This window comes from Diadema antillarum, unplaced genomic scaffold (assembly GCF_040938485.1).
Source record: "Diadema antillarum isolate AM-2024a unplaced genomic scaffold, OU_Dant_1.0 seq00000767_RagTag, whole genome shotgun sequence".
Taxonomy (NCBI): Eukaryota; Metazoa; Echinodermata; class Echinoidea; order Diadematoida; family Diadematidae; genus Diadema; species Diadema antillarum.
Window position 1 is genome coordinate 895,545 of NW_027271657.1, and position 23,007 is coordinate 918,551.

At 37.7% G+C, this 23,007-nt stretch overlaps 1 protein-coding gene across 1 annotated transcript in view; it reads left to right on the forward strand.

The window, feature by feature from the left end:
• Positions 1 to 23,007, forward strand: part of LOC139738768 (vacuolar protein sorting-associated protein 16 homolog) — a 32,652-nt gene that overhangs the window by 6,267 nt on the left and 3,378 nt on the right. The window contains exons 7-19 of the mRNA XM_071649408.1: positions 1,288 to 1,418; positions 1,980 to 2,074; positions 3,171 to 3,247; positions 5,331 to 5,456; positions 7,224 to 7,351; positions 8,124 to 8,159; positions 9,121 to 9,229; positions 11,554 to 11,688; positions 12,708 to 12,816; positions 14,055 to 14,152; positions 15,774 to 15,878; positions 20,933 to 21,010; positions 21,947 to 22,116. Of these exons, the coding sequence (XP_071505509.1) occupies positions 1,288 to 1,418; positions 1,980 to 2,074; positions 3,171 to 3,247; positions 5,331 to 5,456; positions 7,224 to 7,351; positions 8,124 to 8,159; positions 9,121 to 9,229; positions 11,554 to 11,688; positions 12,708 to 12,816; positions 14,055 to 14,152; positions 15,774 to 15,878; positions 20,933 to 21,010; positions 21,947 to 22,116 (1,397 nt within the window). The remainder of the gene's footprint in view (positions 1 to 1,287; positions 1,419 to 1,979; positions 2,075 to 3,170; positions 3,248 to 5,330; positions 5,457 to 7,223; positions 7,352 to 8,123; positions 8,160 to 9,120; positions 9,230 to 11,553; positions 11,689 to 12,707; positions 12,817 to 14,054; positions 14,153 to 15,773; positions 15,879 to 20,932; positions 21,011 to 21,946; positions 22,117 to 23,007) is intronic.

Genomic DNA, 23,007 nt, shown 5'->3' on the forward strand with positions numbered 1-23,007 from the left:
GTGTCTACTTAGGCAATTTTCACATTTATTGTTTGGGGCATGGTAAGAAAGACATTCTAATGATCATGTTTTGCGATTTCTTGAGGATGTGATTAAGTTTGTATATTCAAGGAGGCCTAGTTTGGTTATAAGATCCACTGCAATTTGAGAAAAATCAATATTTCTTTCACATTAAGTACTATGATATTGCCAGATTTCATTTTGGGCTGAATTATAAGATATAAAGTGGTATCACTATAAATGCCAGAATAATGCGAACTATTGGTAAGAGATTTAACTTGAAAGAAATCACATGCAACAAAGTGATGCATTGATCTACACAAATGGTTTGACATCAATTGATGTAGAGAAACTTCAACTATAATGTGGATTGAGGAAAGAAGCCCGTGGTGCTGTCTTTCCATTTTCTTCTTTTTATCTTATTAGCAGGACTTATGGCTCTGATGAGGGAGGATAATACCTTACTTCATTCCTAAGAATTATGATAAAATTATATCAAGTAATCTTTTCTGTGACACTTGCATAAGAAAAGAAATGTGTTGAGGGTAAAGTTGAGTTTTGCAGACATATTTGAAAACCCAAGAGTGTTAGATTTCAAGGTATTCAAGAAATGGTGTTTGTAGTGTTTGTAGTTAAATCCATGGCCAGAAGTGACTCCAAAATAATGTTATTTACTGAGGGGCGCCACCCTGAAGTGAATGGTTATGGGAAGCACTGAGGCCTGTAGCTTTAACAGGAAACTTGAAATTAGAAAGAGTATTTATTCCATTTTGGATCGAAAATTTAAAGAAAAGAAGGAGGTGAAAAAGAGTAATGCTTTGCCTTTTATTCTTTCCTATCGAAAGTTTGCACTCTATTGGTATCTGACCTCCAATTACTTGCCACAGAGGCAGTGAACAGAAATTGAATATCATAGTAGCTCTTACACTGCTGGAGTTGCCCATTGCATACAGTAAAGTTCTCACATGGCCACTTAATACTCATATTATTTTGGGGAAGTTGAATTCTCATCACACCCCTAGCTGCAACATCATTTGTCACCTTGTGTACTATGTGGGAAGTATCATAAAAAAGTGATGTCATTTTCCAAATAGTTCAACATGGAGTGTCGAATTTGCCAACATTCTGAAATACTTGAAAATACATGTACATATATCACATGAAGGGTTTTCAACCAGATACTAGAGGATAAATTGAAGATCAAAACTGTAATAATGATGAAGGTGAAGACTGTTTGATTTTGATAATGATGCTGATGCTGATGTATTTTCATATTTCTGTGTATAGAAAACATACTGTGAGTTTGACACCAGTAGCCAGATGAGACCAAGGCAGTTAGTCTGGTGTGGGATTGGTGCTGTGGTTGGCTACTGGGAGAATCTCCTTCTTGTCATTGGACCAAAAAAAGACTGGATTAAGTATCCTTTTCCTCAGTGGCTTTCGTGTTAAATTAGTATTTGTACTAATTATTGTATGCATCCATCAGTTGTCTGTCATGTACGTGCAACCCTACACTCTACCAATAGAATATATCACATTGATGACATATTACAAGACAAAATTAATATGGGGAAAGGGGTCTGCATTGGTACATGATGCTTAAAGGCATTTCCTTTCCCTGTCGGATTTGAAAAACCATAAAATGAAACTGTGTACACATTCATTTCAGTTTAAGGTTGATGCAATTAATTGTACCTCACTTACAATATGCTGTGTATTTCTGTGCACAGCTTGTTTAGTGAGAAATCGAGACTTTTTGAAAGTTCTGCAATTGCATCTTGAACAAATCACTTTACTGATATGTATAAGGAATTTTTTTTTTTTTTGGTGCAATTTGCTATTTTTTTTTTTTTTTACTGTGGAAAATCAGGTAACAAAACAGGTCATGTCTGAGTTAAATGAAGAAAGGAATTGAGAACAGTTTTGACAGACTAACCTTTGAAAATCAGCCTGTACAAACCTTAACCCGGACTGACCAGATACAACATGGACACAGATGCTGTGTTGGTCCCAGAAAGTGACAGTCTTCACATCTTACAAACTCACACACATGAACTACTACAAAGAGTCCCAGGTAGGTAGAGGATGACAATCAAACGTCATTGTCTTTTACTCATTAGCTGCAGTCACACTGGCAATAGACTATGAAGTGTAAGATTATGAAGTCTTCGTGATCTTTGGCCTTTTGTACTGTACTGGCAGCCAAACTTCTTGATCTTTGGATTGAGCAGTTTGGGTCTATAGTGGTGCATGTGTGCAAGAAAGAAGAAAGAGTGTGCCATTTGACAGCTGGTGATTGTGACATCATAATACACTCCTGTTCATCACAATGACCACTTACTTTGGAGGTACAGGCCAAAAACAGGTGGAGAACTGCTCACATGACAAACTTTGTGAAGTTTCAGATTCTTATGCTCACACTGGCAAAAGATTAAGAAGTATGGTTGTAGTGGGGGAAATATCCCTTGTTTGATTTGGAAGTTTTGCGAGAAGTTCCATGAGAAGTTTTGCGGGAAGTTTGTTGTCACACTGGCAATCAAACTTCATGATCCTTTGCCAGTGTGTATGCAGCTGTTGATATAGTAAACAAAGAGTTGATACACTAACAATTGCTTTAATGTGCTTTCTGTCTGAAATGAAAGTGGCCCAGATTCATTATATCATTTTAACAAAATAATATGAATCTGAAATAAAATTTCATCTCAGACTCAAGTAGACAATGTATCAGTGTTACATGTACAAAAGCTACTTTGATATATAAACACCATGTTCATTTTGTGATTATTATACAATACACATTTAAGTGTGGAGCAGGTCATGTGAGTCAAAAACACATCTTGCAGAGTATCTTTTGTGAAGATTAGAGGCAAAGTTACTTCTGATAAAAACTGTTCATAAGAGAACTTTATCTCCCGGTTTTGTTCATTATAAAGTCTGAAGTATCAAGGGTCCCAGAAGTAGAAAGATTTGGCCATCTAGGGTATGAAATAAACAAGATTTTTCTGTTACCACAGCCTAGGAATAACTCATGATGTCTAACATTTGTTGTAATCATGTACTCCATTGACACCGTGTGTCTGTTTAGTGATAGTCTATTATCAAATTTGTGGGTTGGTTTTTTTTTTTTGTATTCTCTGTTGCTAAGGGATTGTATTACATTTATTTGGTAGGTGTAGTTGAGGAGATCTTCAAGATTGGGTCGATGGCTCCTGGTGCTATGCTGTATGAAGCCTCAAGAGAATTCCAGGTATGAGCCATGCCAACCACATTGGCCCAAATTCACCAAAATACAGATCACATTTATACAATGTATGTTCAATTTTGTACATGGACTAATTTACGTGATAAAAGGAATACAATATTGTACCTTACCTCTGCGTATGTACAGTGTACAAGCCTGTATCATGCATGTTCATCATTGGATGTCTGTTGGTGAATATGATTATTTTACCATGTTTATGCAGTCAAACTTTGTATAATCCATAGACTAAATTCAAATTGTCTGACTGTGTGTGAATTCTGGCCATAATATCACATGTCTCTCCAGTGCTATTTAATGCTGTACCCTTTGTCACAGCTTTGTTGAGTGTTGTAAGATGTGACACAGATTCATGCTACATACTTACTTCACTAGTAAAAAAGTCCTCATGGAACAATGTAAGAATCATAGGGTGCGTTTATCAACTCCTTTTCTCGGCAGAAACAGGTTATCCAAACAGCTTTCAAGGAATTTTTACGAGTTGATAAACGCAAAGCTGTTTTGATAGCCCTTTAGGAAAGCCTTTTACGAAAGGGTGCGTTTATCAACTCTCCTTTCTCGGCAGAAACAGGTTATCCAAACAGCTTTCAAGGAATTTTCACGAGTTGATAAACGCAAAGCTGTTTTGAAAGCCCTTTAGGAAAGCCTTTTCGAAAGCCCGAATTTTGTGACGATCCAAACAGGTTTCCTAAACAGGTTATCAGAAACCTGTTTGTAAAAGCCTTTCGAAGTTGATAAACGCAAAGCTGTTTTGAAAGCCCTTTAGGTCGCCCTATACTGCGGTTGAGTAACCATGCGTTTCCAGTTTCTGAAAAGACGCGCGCCACGTAAAGTGCACACGAGTACGTGTACACAGGTGTATACATACAGCTGTGTGTAATGCACGCATATGCTTGAACAAGGAGATGTTTCTCTCACCAACAAGGTTTGAGAAATAAAGTAACAACAGTCTCATTCCCTTTGATCCCATGTCTCATGCCGCTACTCAGAAATATTTGAAGTATGTGCTAAACTGGAGCTACCTCACAGATAGGAAGACAATTGATTCATGTGGCATTGTATCATGACTCCTCACTCTCAAAGAAAGATATGTCTTTATGATGGTAATTGCTTTTCGCCGTCCCTTCTTAGAAAACAAGCGGCACATTAATAGTACAGGCAGTCAGGGCTTTGGAAAGGGCTCTCGAAAGGGCTATGGAAAGGGCTATGGAAAGGGCTATCGAAAGTTGATAAACGCAGCCAACGAAAACAAGCGGCACATTAATAGTGCAGGGAGTGGACAGGGCTTTCGAAAGGGCTATGGAAAGGGCTTTCGAAAGGGCTATGGAAAGGGCAGTCGAAAGGGCTTTCGAAAGTCGTTTAAACTGGGGAAAGTTGATAAACGCAGCCATAGATAGCCCTGCAACTACTAGTGATTTTATTTGAAAGAAAAAAAACTTCTTGTGATGTAACGTTATTATGGTTGTTCAGTATATATCATGAAAATGCAGCTTTGCAGGTTTGGAATTAGAGTCCTTTTTGTGTGTTGACAGACAAACAGACACTTTATTTCAAGTCACAAGGAAGGGAAATATGCATTTCACATTTCAAGACGATGAAATGACGAGTACAAAACATTTTTTTCCCCCTTCAATTCGTCATAGAGTAAAGATGAATTCTTGTGTTTAAAGTGGGATATGTACCAAGTGATGTGATTCTTAGATGTTTTACATAGATATGATATGTCACTCATGCAACAAGAGGTTTATAATGCACTTGTTAAAGAGAATGACGAAGCTAAATTAATTTACTTTTAGATTTGTAATGGTAGACAGTTTTGAGGTGGAACCATGTCACCTTTAATAGAATTAGATTCATGAGATGAGGTCAAGTATCCTTGAAAGAATCATGAGCGATGTAAAAACTTGTAAGTCTGTTTGTTTTCAATATTTCTACTGCTAGTAGCACATGAGCTAAAATTGCAGATTAGGTCATTTGTTTTATATCTTTTCCAGCGTTTATTTTGTGTCAATTTCAGCTGTAAAATTTTCTAATGTAAAACTTTACTGTGTGTGTAAATTTCTCTCTACAGAAAGAGAGCCAGAAGGCAGATGAGTACATCCGTATGATCAAAGACCAACTGAACCTTGCTGTTGAACAGTGTATTGAAGCAGCAGGCTCAGAGTATGAACCCAGCACACAACGGCTTCTACTCAAGGTGACACTACTCTCATTAGAGTTCTTAGCATCTAACGGACATCTTAACCCACTGAGGATGAGCAGATTTTCCTGTATAGCCTTCAACAAATTAAATAACTTACTGTACACATACAAGGTGTTAACTATATTACAGAGAGGAAATTTTTGATACGAGAAACTGCTTTGAGAAATATACAGGTCCTACAAAATTACGAGCAGAAGTAGTAGCTTTCAGTTACCATGAAGAAAGTACTTTGCAGATAACCCCGCTTTATTGATATCATATGTAGAAGAGAAAAATATATCTCAGTGACCATAATGCCCACTAAAGTGTGATGGGGTTGATATATTAAAAGAAAAATGTGTATTCATGAATTTCTGAAACGTCAAATATCGAATTGAACTGTAGACCTATGTTTTCTAAAAGAGCTTATTCATGGTATAGAAGATGGCGTGATCTATTGACCAGCTGATATTCTGTATTTTTTTGTCCCCGCCGAACGAGTTCGAGCAGGGGACTATGAAACGGGCTCCGTACGTGTGTGTGTCCGTGTGTCCGTCCGTGTGTCCGTCCGTCCGTCCGTCCGTCCGTCCGTGTGTCCGTGTGTGCGTCCGTGTGTGATCAAAATCTTCAATTTGCTACTTCTCTGTCATTTATGAGCCAATTTTGATTCTGTTTGCTTTATATGATAGCACTACATGGGAGCTTTGAAACTTCTACACAGAATTTCAGTCGTGACCTTTGACCTTGACCTTTGACCTATATTGTACATTTTGCTACAAAATGCTACTCCTTCGCCATTTCTAACCCGATTTCGATTCCGTTTGCTTTATGTGATGGCACTAGGTGAGGGCTTCAAAACTTCTACACAGAATTTTGACCTTTGACTTCTTTGACCTTTGACCTTGATTTTTTGACCTATATTGTACATTTTGCTACAAAATGCTACTCCTTCGCCATTTCTAACCCGATTTCGATTCCGTTTGCTTTATGTGATGGCACTATGTGAGGGCTTCAAAACTTCTACACAGAATTTTGACCTTTGACTTCTTTGACCTTTGACCTTGATTTTTGACCCATATTGTACATTTTGCTACAAAATGCTACTCCTTCTCCATTTTTAACCCGATTTCGATTCCGTTTGCTTTATATGATGGCACTAGTTGAGGGCTTTAAAACTTCTACACAGAATTTTGACCTTTGACCTCTTTGACCTTTGACCTTGATTTTCGACCTATATTGTGCATTTTGCTACAGAATGCTTCTCCTTCGCCATTTCTAACCCGATTTCGATTCCGTTTGCTTTATGTGATAGCACTAGGTGAGGGCTTCAAAACTTCTGCACAGAATTTTGACCTTTGTCTTCTTTGACCTTTGACCTTGATTTTTGACCTATATTGTACATTGGCTACAAAATGCTACTCCTTCGCCATTTCTAACCCAATTTCGATTCCATTTGCTTTATGTGATGGCACTAGGTGAGGGCTTCAAAACTTCTACACAGAATTTTGACCTTTGACTTCTTTGACCTTTGACCTTGATTTTTTACCTATATTGCACATTTTGTTACAAAATGCTACTTCCGGCGGGGACATATGTTACGCACCGCGTAATTTCTACTTTTCCTTGTTTACACAAGACATGATACATTTTACATCACACCATGGATGTATTTTCTCTCATGTGGTTGCCAATGTGTATTGCAGTATAACACATGTCTACATGTGTGTTGACAGTATTGTCTGATGTCACATCACAAAACCTTTTCCTTGGCTTCCCTTTTAGGCTGCATCCTTTGGCAAGTGCTTCAGTGCCAGTGTCAATGCAGACAAGTTTGTTAACATGTGTAAGCTGCTGAGAGTGTTGAATGCAGTCAGGGATTACCAGGTTGGGATTCCTCTCACCTACGAACAGTATCCTTGTCACAAAGGCTGTGCTACTGTCACAACACAGCGATAATGGCACTACATATCTCTTTTGTAATACTGCCCTTCCAGAAGACTGGGAATTCCAGCTTATAATTATCACAATGCTTCTTTTTAAAGTATGTTTACAAGATAAGCTTTAGTGTTGTCTGAATTATAGGGATTTTGCCGCCACACAAAATACTTGAGATAAATTGCAGCCAGCTGTGGGGGTGCTGTGGCATAGTGGATACTACTCCCGACTCTTGATCGGGAGGCCCGAGTTCAAATCCCGCCCAGTGCTTACGTCCTCGGACAACATGATTTTACCCACCATGTCCCTCTCGAACCAGGTGTATAAGTGGGTACCTGGCAACGCTAGGGTAATAATAGTGGCAGGGCCCTCTGGTAGAGCAGTGGCAACACTGAAGAGGCTACCCTGGGTAAATAAGATGTTATTATTGTTACGTTTATTCTGAATTTGTGATTAAATTCACTAAATTGCCTTTTCATTACATGTGATGTACATAGATGCTGTGGCATTCTATTGATAAATGTACAAGACATGTCAAATATTGTCCATTACATAAGTTTAAAACCATATATCTTCTCAGAGCACCTTCCAGGTTGTGTGTATGGAGTTGTGTGAAACACTTTTACCATGAGACATGGGCATTTTGTCATCCACGATCCCCCTCTCTTCTTTTTCTTTCCTTTTTTTTTTGTTGTTGTTTACATCTGTTAAGCTGAAGTTATGATTTCCTAACTGTACTTTCCACAGACTGAAAAGGTTGACACTGCAAGTTTTGATTGACAGGTAATTTCATGAAAGGATATTACAGACAGGGTGTTGGACTTATGTTATAAAATGTATTGGACATATATTATGCCTATCATGCAGAGTATATTTGATTCATGTGTAATATACAATTCTCTAGGTGCCAATCTAACTTGGCCTTTGGCAAAGGTTATTTATAAGATAAATAACTTACAATATATTATTCTGTTTCCTATAGTTTTGCAAAGTCTGAAGTTTTCAAGTTTTCTTTAGTTCTGTAGCAACACAGATATGTCACTTTATTTGGTATTATATATATATTTTTTTTTTTGCGTGTGTGTTCTCCTTCAATGCCTGTGTGTTATCCGTAACAGGAACTAATGATTTGTAGGTGTTCATTTATACCATGTTGAAATGAATATATCAGGCTGTGTTTGTTGAAAGAACCATGAGGATGATTATTCCATTCCAGTTACTCCACTTTTGCTGATCAGTCTAAAACCTATTTTCAGACACATTAGCAGCTTTGGCATGATGTAGGAAGCTTATTAGCTGACACTTATAAATCAGTTTTAGTGTGATTATCTTAGACATGAGCGGGAACCTCACTTAGTGTCGGTTTTTGTGCTGAAACAGAATATTGCTTAAATTGATAAAATTCTTCCATTAAGTTGTTTGTAATTGCAACTGATTGACAAATTGCCCTACATCGATGCAAATTAGCACTGAATTGATCAGTGTTTTAGTAGTAACCATGCATGGCAAGTTTTTAACAATTTTTAAACATTGACATTTTACATGGATGTAGGGCAATATGTCAATCAGTTGCAATTAAAAAAAAAAACTCGATGGAAGAACTTCATCACTTTTAAATAATTATGCAGTACATGGACAGTTACTACTATGTATATTTGTTCATTTAAGATGTTGATTGCAATGCAAAGGTGTTGTTTGATTTGAAAGAGGTAAGTCTCTTATATATTTCTTTCTTTAATACCAGACTAATTCTTAGGAGACAGTGGGCTCTTGCACAACAAATCAGCCAATACCTGAAGCTACCCGAGGCTGATGGGGAGAGTCGCATTCTGGGTCACTGGGCTTGCTACAAGGTACACATACCGGTGACACAACATTTGCTGCTGCGACAATTACTTCTGTCTTATTTTCTCCAAGGACTCAGGGTTAGGGTTGTGATAGGGTTTTAGTTTTAGTTTGATGTGAGGATTATGATTAGGGTTAGGGTTGTATTTGTGGATAGAATTTATGTTTGACTTTAATCATGTGTAGATATTACATGGGAGCAATTGTCGCATGAGCAAATGTTATGGAACCACACATACTGTCCTACCAAGCTAACACATTGTATAACAGCCAACTGTGACAACAATTCATTTTTCTTTTAAAGTAATAATTGCCATCTCAATTCATACACATTGTTGGACTCTGTGTAGACAGAGAGATTAAGGGATTTAGTTCAGACACAAAACATGATGTAAGACTTCCTGTATCAAGGCCCTACTCCCATTATGCTATGACATGACCACATATAGTTTACTCCATAACAGAACTAATTTCTTCAAATTCATGACGTTCTGAGTCTGATTCATTTGTTGTCGAGCCCACCGGAGGTGAGGGGAGACTAAGGGATCACCTGTGGCGTCTGTCCGTTCGTCATCCGTCCGTCCGTCCGTCCATCCGTCGTCTGTCCGTAACGCTGCAAAAACTTCAATAACTCTTTACTCTGGGCTTCAATTGCAATCAAACTTTGAGGGAAGAGGGGTCATACAAAGTTTCACATTTTAGCATATATGAATTGGTCACCTCAAGGTCTAAGCTCACAGGCAGGGGTCAATGAACTTTAGGGCCCAATGTTAAGTTTTTATGTCGCATTTCTATTATGGGTCATAACTTTTGATCCATAGGTCAGTTTGTGACCAAACTTGGATGGTAGATGTTTGGGGAGTGGATGATCACCACAAGGTAAAAGGGCACAAGCAGGGGTCAACAAACTTTTAGAGCCCAATGTTAAAGGGATAGTACAGCATTGGTGGAGATGAGCAATGGGCTTTTAACTTTTTGCGAGATACCAAGAAAACAGTTATGATAAAGTACAGAGCATTCCACTTTAAGAGGAATTCAAAGTTTATTTGATGAAAATCGGGTTTTGAATGACTGAAACATCCAAAAACAAAGTGAAACGAAGTGATCTTAATAAAGTGTGGGTCCCACACTTTATGGAATTGGTCTTTTTTTGTATATCTCAGCCATTTCAAAACCAATTTTCGTCAAATAGACATTGATATCCTCATAGAATTACGTGCTCTTTCATATTTCCTGAGAGGTTTCTCATTATCTCACCCAAAATGGTTAGAAACCTGAAATATGTTCTCAACCAAAACTATATGATCCCTTTAAGTTTTTATGGCGCGTTTCTTTTATGGGTCATAACTTTTGATCCATAGGTCCGGTTGTGACTAAACTTGGATGGTAGATGTCCCTTGGGAAGTGGATGATCACCACAAGGTCAAAGGTCACAAGCAAGGGTCAATGAACTTTTAGAGCCTAATGTTAACCCGTTGAGGACGAGTCCCGAGTGTGCTCGGGCAAGCGTCTATGGGAAATGCGTGTTGTAGCAAAATCAAACCGTCCTCAACGGGTTAAGTTTTTATGGCGCGTTTCTATTATGGGTCAGAACTTTTGATCCATAGGTCTGTTTGTGACTAAACTTGGATGGTAGATGTCCCTTGGGGAGTGGATGATCATCACAAGGTCAAAGGTCACAAACAGGGGTCAACAAACTTTTAGAGCCCAATGTTAAGTTTTTATGGCGCTTTTCTATTATGGGTCATAAATTTTGATCCATCACTGCATTTGTGACTCATCTTGGATGGTAGATGTCCCTTGGGGAGTGGATGGTCACCACAAGATCAAAGGTCACAGACAGGGGTCAACAAACTTTAAGGGCCCACTGTTCAGTTTTTATGGCACGTTACTTTTTTGCCATAAATTTTTACCCTTTTACATCTCCTTTCATCTGTTATATCTCTTTTTTATCTGTTATATCCCATTCGCGTACAATTTCTTGTACGCAAATGGGTGAGACACATTATGGCACTTGCCTTGTGAGAAATGATTTGTTGAGAAATTGAAGTCTGACTGTGTTTTTTTTTCTTTTTTTTTGTTTTGATTATGTAAAGCTTTATCATTCATCCTGTGAATATTCTGTAATGGCTACAATATCAATGATGGATTATCTTTTTGTCTTGGTTTAGGAGAAATTATCACTTCAGAGTCTATCAGATTACCATTTCATGTTCAAAGTTTCCTGCCTCTATTGATGCTGTGGCTACAGAAGTGAAAAATGGTTGTTACCAGTACATCCTGTGGTATATCGAATGCAGTGTTTTGTTTGTTGACACAAACCCATGTCCAGGTTGAACAGAAGCACATACCAGATGAAGCGATAGCAGAGAGCATCAAGAACAAACTTGGAGACACGCCTGGTATTGCCTATTCAGAGATTGCTAAGAAGGCCTCAGAGTGTGGGAGGACCCAGCTGGCTGTTAAAGTAAGTTATCCAAGGCACATTATCAATAGATATGTAAATTTGTTGTGGTGATGATTAAGATAATAAGTAAAATTGTGTTGTTATTATCATTATTATTATTATGATTGTTACTACTACTACTACTACTACTACTACTACCACCACTACTACTGCTATTACTACTGCTGCTATGACAACTACTACAAAGTGTACTACCGCTACTACTGCTACTAGTACTACTACTACATGCTGTTAGAATTATGATATCACTATCATCATCTTCATGATTTCTTTTTTGTGTGTGTGTGTGCACTTTGATGTACAAATGATCCATAGAGAGTCTTTAACATGTCCATTCAGATAATGAGATAGATAGATAGATAGATAGATGGATGGATAGATAGATAGATAGATGGATAGAGAGATAGATAGATAGATGAATAGACAGATAGATAGGTAGATAGAAAGATAGATAGATAGATTGATTGATTGATTGTTAGATAAATAGATAGATGGATACAAGATAGATAGATGGATAGATAGATAGATAGAGAAAGAGTTACAGCTGAAATAGCTTAATGAATTGAATACTAGTCCCAAGTATACTCGGGCAGGTGTTGAATAGGAAATATGTGTGTTGCAGCAAAATCAGCTCATTCTCAATAGATTGATACCCTGGCTACTGCTGCTGATTGATGGAAAACTTTGACACACTGAACCGAGCATGTTCTTCATTATTTAGTGGGTAGAGTAATCACTTTAATATAAATGCAGTATGAGTGAATCCTCCCATGACTAAGGGATTGACAGCTGTAGTTGATCATGACATGAGATTTACATTGTCTTTTGGTCCTTAGCTTGATGACAGCAAGCCTGTCCCTTCCCCAAGACAAGTTTCTTAAAAATTAAGTAGTCTTGTGCATAACTCTACAAGTCCATCTGTGCTGATGTATATATGTATGTGCATATTAAATGAATAAGATTTGGTGAAGTTCATCTCTTAATGTTGTTACTTATTTAATCTCCTTCCACCCCATCAGCTCCTAGAGTACGAGCCGAGGGCAGCAGAACAAGTTCCTCTCCTGATGACAATGAGAGACAACAGGACGTCCCTCATCAAGGCCATTGAAAGTGGAGACACAGATCTGGGTACATTGCTGGCAACTTTTGATGTTGCCAATTCAGAGCTGTGGAGGGATTTTGGTGTTAGATTCTAGGCTATATTCAGAACTGAGAACAAAAACTTATTTCGTGATGAATTAATCATGCTAGATGTTGGTTATTAGCAATTCAGTTGTGATTCTGTATTTTGAATGATTTTTTCATGGGTAGAGAGAAATATGTAAAGGTTTCAGAACGTCTTTGGCCTTTTGCATCAGAGTACGTTGTGGCCTTTTAAACAAAAGTGAAATATTCATAATTCTATATTCCCATCTTGGACAAAGCTACAAGATTACAGCAACAAATCACCAATAATAATGGCCAACTGTCCACACAGAGATAATCAAAAGATTTTGATTTTTCACATTGGAAATGCTGTCAAACCCTTTTAAACTACACAGTTGTGTACAGTTCATAAATTGTAACCACAAATATGGCTTTGTATTTCTCAACCTACGATGTTTGCATATGAGAAATTTAAGTCACACTCTTATTCTCTTTTTGTGTGTCAAATTCATGAAAAATTGACAGCTCTTGCACTGAACAAGCCTCAACATGATACAGTGCACTCCCGTTACAAAGAACACGGTTATAATGAAATTCCGGTTACAAGGTAGTAATAATTCAGGCTGCAACATTGCCAACTCTATGTATTTTTATTGTTTATTTGTTTGGTTATAACAAAATTTCAATATAACGAATGGAAACTGTTGTTCCCGAGGACTTTGTTACAATTGGAGTCCACTGTACATCGCATGTGTGGTGACGTTCTTTTTTCAGATACACTTTGTGCTGATAACTTTGCACTTAGTCTCACTCAACCCATGCTTGATTGCAAAGTAAACTTTTCATGGAAACTGTATATGTGTTATTGACTTACAAGAGTATTAAATATTACTCTAATGTGGAGGCAATGATATACCTGTTTTCAATAATTTCTTGATGAGCATTTGTGCCCAAAATAGTAGCATCGAGTTTAGATCATAAATGTTAAATTAATGTCAAAGAGAGAGAGAGAGAGAGAAAGAGTGAAAGAAATAGCAAATTGGACAGTTGGTGTAGATATATTTGCTCATAACATGAATAGTGAGTATGAAGATACTTACATTTTCACAATTTTTTGATCTTATAAATCTTGTGCATCTATCCCTCAAAATGTTTTGTTTTTTCTTTAGAATTGAAAAGTGTAAATGATTTGATGCATATTGTATCTCTTCCATGCTCAGTGTACATGGTGTTGTTACGCCTAAAGGAAGATCTTCACATTGGTGAATTCCTCATGATGCTACGAAACCACCCCCAGGCACAGGACCTCTTCATGCAGGTAGGACTGGCCAGGTGGTGTTTGGAATTCATGTTTATTATTCCAAAGGGCGATACGTAGTGGGAAAATGAAATGAAAGTTTGGACTAAAGAAGTTTACTTCATTTAATGATGAACGTTCAGAATTACCAATCCTTTTTCATATTGAATGTAAGCATCTGGCTGTTTTTTGTTGAAAATGAAAGCATCTGGCTGTTTTTTGTTGCAACTGATTAACAAATGCTTGTTATCAATGTAAATAAGTACCAATTGACCAGTGTATAGTAGTAGCCATGAGAAAAATCATACACGCTTTCTAGGCATACGTATATACTCGGGCTCAATCCAAACCAACATTCTCCTGATCACCGGACAGGCATCATATTCTCTTTCGGTCTGACAAACCCCATTTCATTATCAGACTACCAAACCTTAGGAGTAACCAACCGTCAAAATAATGAATATTGATAACAACAAACTATAACCGGGCTGGCCAATGTGTTTCAGTGGTTTGCACACTAGTCTTCTGTACCTGAAGCTCATCTTTTATTATCACCATGGTAAAATGCCACTAGTTTCTTTCTTTGAACCTATAGTGTATCTTAATTCTGATGATATGGTGCAAAACTTTGAAGAAACAAATTGTATGGAGTCTAGAAAGAGAGGCAAAGATTGTGTACTGCACAGGAACTACTATTATGTGGGGGCACTGTGACATAGTGGATAAAACTCTTGACTTTAAATCGGAGGACCCAAGTTCAATGCCCGTCCAGTGCTCACATCCTTGGACAAGATGTTTTTACCTGCAATGTTCATCTTAACCCAGGTGTATACATGTAGATGGGTACCTGGCAACACTAGGGTAATTAGAATGGCAGGCCTGTCTGGTAGCAGTGGCAACATTGAAGAGGCTACCCTGGGTAAAGAAGGCCTTTTTATTATTGGTATCAATATTACTACACAGCGGATGGAATAAAAGATGGGCTCATTATGGTAATAAAGACATGATAGAAAACAGCCAGATAGAGCTACATATATCAGTTTTTGTCTGCCTGCAAGGGGAATATCAAAGTATATGGCATGAGCTCAACAGGTGTACTCATTCTCTCCTCTTCTTCTCTTTAAAAATCAGTCAATTAAAAACACTTTCAAGCTATTACGTGAAAAATTACACATTGTGCAGATGATAAAATAGACAGAAAGGCTGCATCCATCATAGATTGAAGGCACTGTTTACCTTTGGGATCAGGGATTTACAAAATGTTCAAGATATCACATTTGTGTTATCTTGAACATATGTGTAGGTCAGTTGTATCAGAAAACATCCTACCATGTAAAAATTCTGCAATAAAGCCTAAAATATAAGGAGATATTACTATTTATCTCAATAAACCATAACTTTACATGGTTTAGTCCAGAAACATTGATATCATAATTATTGTTCACAGTTTGTATATTTATCAATACTTTCGATTAATTATACTGATTCAATTGGTTGTTTCTATCCCTAACTTACATTTTAAATCTATTTTGAAGCACTAAATTTTGGTTTTTGTTTCATTTGCAAATCGTAAATTATGCCTTTAAATCTTGATACTTTAAACTCCCCCTTCTTTGTGCCCTGTACATCATCCTGACATCAGTTCTGTAGAGAGCAGAATCCAGCCATGCTACTAGACATCTACAACCAAAATGATGATTTCCAGGAGATGGCAAGCATGGCGGTCAAGCGCAGCGGTCAGCTTCAGGTAGGTCCTGTAATAGTGTCCTCTATATCAACTTTGCTATTACTCATCTTTGTATTTAAAGCGGGGTTCCCACTATCGTGCGATCCATTGCGAACGCCACGATTGGACATTCGTAACAGATCGTGGAAAATTTGTTGAACTTGTATGAAATTTCACGTTTGGATACGAGGTTATGCGAGTCAATACGTGTTGGTACGCTTGGATGCGATATGGTCACGATTGGTCTAATTCAAGCGACACGATCTGTCACGATCTGGTCTGCCGTTCAAATACGATCCGACAGGATTGTCCTGATTGAGTTCACGATTGGTACCGATCTAACATGACCATTACGATCAGGATCCTCGATCTGGTACGTGCAGCAACGTACTGATACGTTCCAATACGAATACCGCGAACCAATACGGGCTGCTGAGATAAGATACGATATCTTTTACGATCGGGATCAGAAGCGACCCCCATTTAAGACGCGATTGGACCCGAATGGGAATATTATAGTCCAGCTGACGATAGATTTCATTGTTTCCCTTAAATTATGCAGAGTGATTAGGCCTATTAATTTTATCCACAACCATTGATGATGGCAAGGCTTGACAGGTTGACGATGATGACAACGTAACCTTTGCAGTATTGCTAATAACGATTATGTTATCAGAGAGAAAGCAGCACCCAGGCCAGCCATAACCTCAGATATTCCCTCGTCTAATATTAAGCGTAAAGAAATTAATAGATTATTAAATCGACATGCTCACCCTCCCCCCTCACAAAAAAAGAATGAAATAACGAACCCAAATACATAAGATCAGATGATTGCCCCTCTTCCCCAGAAAAAACAAACAGCAAGACAAAATGACCTTTCTCCAATACATGAAGAAAATAATTACATGATGAAATGGAAGCTAAGAAAGATGGGATCATTTTGAATGTTATGTAACATAGTATTGTGTGTTATATACGCTCGATATAAGAAAGTTGGCCGAATGGATAGTATTGCTTATGTGTTCAATTTCATATTCGCAAAGCATATGTATCATATGCCTTTTTATTTCAAAATGTCGTTATCTCATGGGTTATTAAAAGTTTGGTTTATTCGGCTTGATTTAGTGTTTTACTTTACAATGTTTAACATAACTGATACACACACATAACAGAAAAGTGATTCCCTAATCAAAATGATGTCACTTTTTAACAAAAAAGGAGGTTTTACGCAAGATTATTTCGCAGGGGTATATTGCTACACTTATTGAATAACTAACTGTGAAAAATAATAAGAGTGATCTTCATTGTCATAATCATACGAGTGATCTCACATCCACGACAATGGTCACTTTTACATTTGCAGTAATAATGAGAGTTAAAAACAACCATTTTCCTCTAAAATTATGTTCTACCAAACATACAAAAAAGACATTGAAAAGTGTCAAAATAGATGTAAAGGGGTCAAACGATGGCTGATGAAACAAGAACTCTTAATTATACTATGCACAATACACAAACAGCAGGATACTGCACCCCCCCCCCCCCAAAAAAAAAAAAAAAAAACTCTGTAATATACTTTTACAAATTAACCATTTGCCTTTGATATGTACCCATTCAAGCACGATTCATTAAACTATTCTCATCTTTGTACTGACTTTAGTCAATACGTGCAGACATACAATTGCCATTTTATTTTTGCTCATTTTTTGTTTTGGTTACAAAAGTTATCCCATATCCTGTTTTGTGTGTCTGTACAATGGTAATAGCAACTCATTAATGAAAACATCATTAACATAATGCATGAAAACATCTAAAAATCTATAATACAACTTTCATTTTATGAAATCATTAAAAAAATTATTTTGATAATGTACCTTAAAAATTACGACAATTAAACCCCACACCGTCATAGAATTTACCGTTTGGAAAAAATAATCTAAAGATGCAGGCGACCACCTATCAGAATACAAAATAAATAAATTTATGAGTAACATAAGGGCAAATGGGCAAAAAATAATAATAATGATAAGCGGAAGTAAAGTGAAAAAGTCGTTCACGATCAACACGATTAAGAAGCACGATTAGAAGAGATTTGCTGCATTTGGATACGATCCTAGACGATCTGATGAGATGATCACGATCAAAAACTAATCGTGATAATCGTAGAAAATTTTTGAACCGTCCAAAATTTTCCTACGATTAAGGCGATTGCCACGATTGACCTTAAGATCTGATACAATCTGATAAGACCATCACGCTTGCTGCACGATTAAGACCACGATTTCAATCGTGGCGCCAATCGTGATAGTGGGAACCCCGCTTAACCAAACACACCATGAATTATATGGTATGGTATGACAGGGAGGAATGCATTTAGAGCAAAGTATGGCATATCAGATATCATAGTGTGCATTTCTACAGGGATGCCAGTTTTCCGGCAACAGCCGGAATTCCGGCTTTTTCATATTTTGGTGTCTAATTTCCGGCTTTGTGATATTATTTCCGTCTGTGTGGGAAAGCCGGAAAACACGAGAAAGAAACAAAGAAAGAAAGAAAGAAAAACAAAAAAATATGATCATCTAAACTTACGGGACATTCACTTTCACGATTTCCGTAGTATGTTTCGCATATACTTGGGCATGAGAATATCACAAAACGACTGTCATGCAAAACTGGCTCGATGTTGCTGCTGCTAGCTTGGACATGCAACACGTGCGATGATAGCGATCGAACAGTGTGTGGTGTTTCTATGCGATGTACTTACTATACTGTATGTGCGGTGCATGAATCATACTGCGCTCTCGCTATAGCTACAGCGCTGAGACGGTGTGGTGAGTCGATTGAGTCTGCTGAACGAAGCAAAACTACGGATTTTACGGCACTAGGACTTCTTTAGTTTTGCTACAAATTCCTTTTTTTTATGCCTCCGTCAATGAAGTGGCCGGAGGCATTATGTTTTCGGGTCGTCCGTCCGTCCATACGTACGTCCGTCCCGTTTTGTTTTTGTCGATATCTCAAGAACCGTGTGGTGGTTTTACATCAAACTTGGTATGAGGGTATATCCCGGGGGGATAATACTTTGTTTAGATTTTAGGGTCACGGGGTCAAAGGTCAAAGGTCACAGGTTATTTTGTGAAAAAAAGGTTGAAAATTCATGTTTTTCTCCATATCTCGCAAATGGTTCAAGGTGTCTTCATGGAACTTAGTATATATGCTTGTTCCAATGGGCAGTGTATCTAGGGAAGTTGGGGGTCATGGTTCAAAGGTCAGGGGGTCAAAGGTCAAGGTCAACTCCTCAAAATATCACTACTTTCCTTATATTTATGCAATGCCTGAAGGTTTGTTTTTTTTTTTAACTTGATGTATACATGTATTACCGGGTACCCAATATATATTCTGTGGGAAGTTTCTTGCCAAAAGGTCAAAGGTCAAGTGAAAGTGCTGAATTGCACTTTTTCCTCCATATCTCAAAAGTAACTCAAGGTATCATCATGAAACTTACATATTTATGCATGTTCAACCTAACAGTGATTCTCTTTGGAACTGTGAGGTCAAAAGGTCAAAGGCCAGGTTTAGAAAATGCTATTTTTCCATTTGATACTGAAATTATACTTTTTCTCAAGACCTTGAAAATTACTTAATGCATAAACTTATAAAAGGGTCAAAAGTCAAGTAAAAATCATCAGTTCCCCAAATACCTGCACTCTGACATTTTAATCATTCATCCAATTGAACCTAGTTCTAGGAAAGTGAACATTCAGCACATTTGTGTCAAACCTGTCATTTTAATATTTTGCCAATTGTGTGAAACTGTCATCACACATTGTCAAGACATTGTACTATAGACCTATTAGGAGAACCATGCATTATGGCGGAGGCATATCAGTCACCGTAGCGATATATCTAGTTTTTTCTAGAATACGACCACATTATTGTCTGGAAAGCGCTATACCAGCACGTGCGATCGCGATCGAACAACGTGTGGTGTTTCTAGACTAGTAGGCGATGTACTACTATATGTGCGGTGCATGGATCATGCTGCGCTCTCGCTATACATTGTAGCTACAGTGCTGAGAGAGTATGGTGAGTTGATTGAGTCAGCTGAACGAAGTAAAACTATGGAGTTTATGGCACTAGGACTTCTTTATTTTTGCAACAAATTCATTTTGTTGTACGACCACATTATTGTCTGGAAAGCGTTATGGAACATCCAAACGATGGAGTTACAGTAATGTTTACCGTTAGTACCGCGTCAGAACTTCTTTACAAATTTTCAGATTCATTTCTTTATCATGTTAGGAGATGTTTATTGGATAGGTACCACAGCACCACTTGCACAGCGTCTGGAAAGTGTGACAGAACATTACAGTAATGTATCATTTTATCAAAATGTTATCAATGTTAGAATTGTTATCTGATGAGTGATGTTATCAACTCTATTATGTCTTCTTTGCACCTTTCGACAGCATTAGACTTGAAATGTACATCTTAATTCTCTTTTCATTATCTGGATCACACATTAATTTATCTCAAATTTATCTGGAAAGTGGCTCAATTACCCAAAATATTACCCATAAACTAGGAATAAATTTTAGGGAAAAAGGTCCCTGAAATACACTCAGATTGCAGGAGAGAGCATCTAGAACCCCAAAGCTTCCAGGGCCCTTAAGCGGGCCCTGGACCCCGGCCGATGGGACTTCGCGCTCGTGATGTGCGCTTCGCGCACATTTTAGCTCACCAAATTTTTTTCAGGCCCTAGAGCCATTTGCCACTGGCATCCCTGATTTCTATTGTTCTCATCACTTTTGAGAGTTATTGTATTTTTTGTTTCTATTCTTACCACATGAACTTACAGATGACTACAGATGAAACTTTTGACAAATATGAATTTTCTAGTAATTGTCATTGTGATTTCTGATGTCTTAGTTTATCATCATGCCAAGTAGATATGGAAAGTGTTCCTGAGGAACACATACAATTTTTTCCTTCAAAGGCAAAGATCGATATCAAATCAGACTCTTAACAGTGATCCCTGATGATTGCTTCAATAGCACATTTCTGTGTCTTCTTTTCAGGAGCTTCAAAAGAAGTTAGAGCAATTAAATCTTGCCCAGGAGAACTACAAGAAAGCTGGCAATGAATTTGCAATGAAGGTGAGAGCAGTCAACATCTTACACATCTTGATGATTGTACAGTATATGGACTCAAAACAATTCCTTGTCCAAAAATTGTTTGTGAAAAGAGGTGATAATGGGCACACATGTTTGGTAGATGGAAAGTGGCTGGCATTAGACTACAAAATTTTGCCTGAAAAACTGAAATTTGATGGTTTTGACCAATCTTAGTGATCTGCTTTCAAACTCGATTTTCTCTGCTCAGCCGTCAGCGACTTTCTGATCCTTTCGTCGTGGCAGGTCACATATAGTCTGCACGTAAAAACATGTGACATACGTATTGGACAATTTTTGAGCTTCCTATTTCATAGGTCCCATCATAATATGTGTGATGATTGTAACTATTAAACTAGTATACATTACTTGGCACTCCGTTATACACTTAATACACCACACTGACCCCATCAATTTACCAGTGTACACTACCATGGTACATTTAGCCAGATATACGTACAATGTATGTGGACAGAGTGAATGCAGCAATATTAGCAAAAGACGATGACATTTTACAGAAAGTTTGACAATCCATTAAAACATCAGACTCTCCCATTTTCCTCAAACTTCTCTGAAGTATTCTACTACTATTTCTGAATTCACATTTATGTTTGAAGAGTGGCCTCTAAGACATACCTGATTAGTCTACTCTCCCCCAAAAAGGGTTGTAGAAAAACTTCTAAAAACACACTTTTCCATTCATGTTGACATCCCAAACTGAAGAAAAATGTAGAAGATAGGTCTTCCAGAAAATTTGAAAAACTCAAGATTGACTTGGTTGAACCATTTCACATTTTTTGAGTCCTCGTGTAAAATCAAGGGGTGCGACTTTTTGTTTGTTTTGTGATGCACGGTCGCATATGATATGTCACTCAGTGCATCTAGACTGAATTTTATCTTAATTTGTCCATCTTATGACAGGCTACTGAGGAAGAGATCAAGTTACTAGGATACCAGGCTCGTATGCAGGAACAATACCGGGAGCAGTACCTCTTTCTTTCCCTCCATGACACCATCCACAAACTCATTTCGAAGAATCTTGGCAAGATGGCAGAGCAGCTTAGGAAAGAGTTCAAAGTACCAGACAAGAGGTCAGTGTAGATCAGCAGCAAACTCTGGGATACATTCAGTGTAGATCTGTAGAGAACTCTGGGATACATGCAGTGTAGATCTGTAGAGACATGCAGTGTAGATCAGTAGAGAACTCTGGGATACGTGCAGTGTAGATCTGTAGAGAACTCTGGGATACATGCAGTGTAGATCTGTAGAGACATGCAGTGTAGATCCGTAGAGAACTCTGGGATACATGCAGTGTAGATCTGTAGAGAACTCTGGGATACGTGCAGTGTAGATCTGTAGAGAACTCTGGGATACGTGCAGTGTAGATCTGTAGAGAACTCTGGGATACGTGCAGTGTAGATCTGTAGAGAACTCTGGGATACATGCAGTGTAGATCTGTAGAGAACTCTGGGATACATGCACTGTAGATCTGTAGAGAACTCTGGGATACATGCAGTGTAGATCTGTAGAGACTCTGGGATACATGCAGTGTAGATCTGTAGAGACTCTGGGATACATAGTAGTGTAAGGCTTGGGTAAAAAGTACTGGTTTGCTGTGTGAGGCTTTTGCCCTTCAAAAATCCACATGAGATTCTGTGGGCAAGTCCATACATATTTTTACTCTCACTACAAAGGGATGCTTTTCTTTAGACTTTGTGTGAAATACTGTCACTGAAAATATTCAACTTTTCTATCAAGGTTTTGAAATGTGAATTGGCAATTCTGAGTAAAAGTCCCATACTGGCACACCCTTTAGTGACCTCTCTGTTGTCTTTCTTTTTTATAGAAATGTTAACATTTCTTTTGACAGTTTGTTATACAGAAGTCAAATAGATTGATCATTCCATCCTTTGCCAGTCCTTTTGTAGTTTATGTTATCCATAATGAGAGGAAGAAAGGCACACATCCTCAAGAAAAGGTAG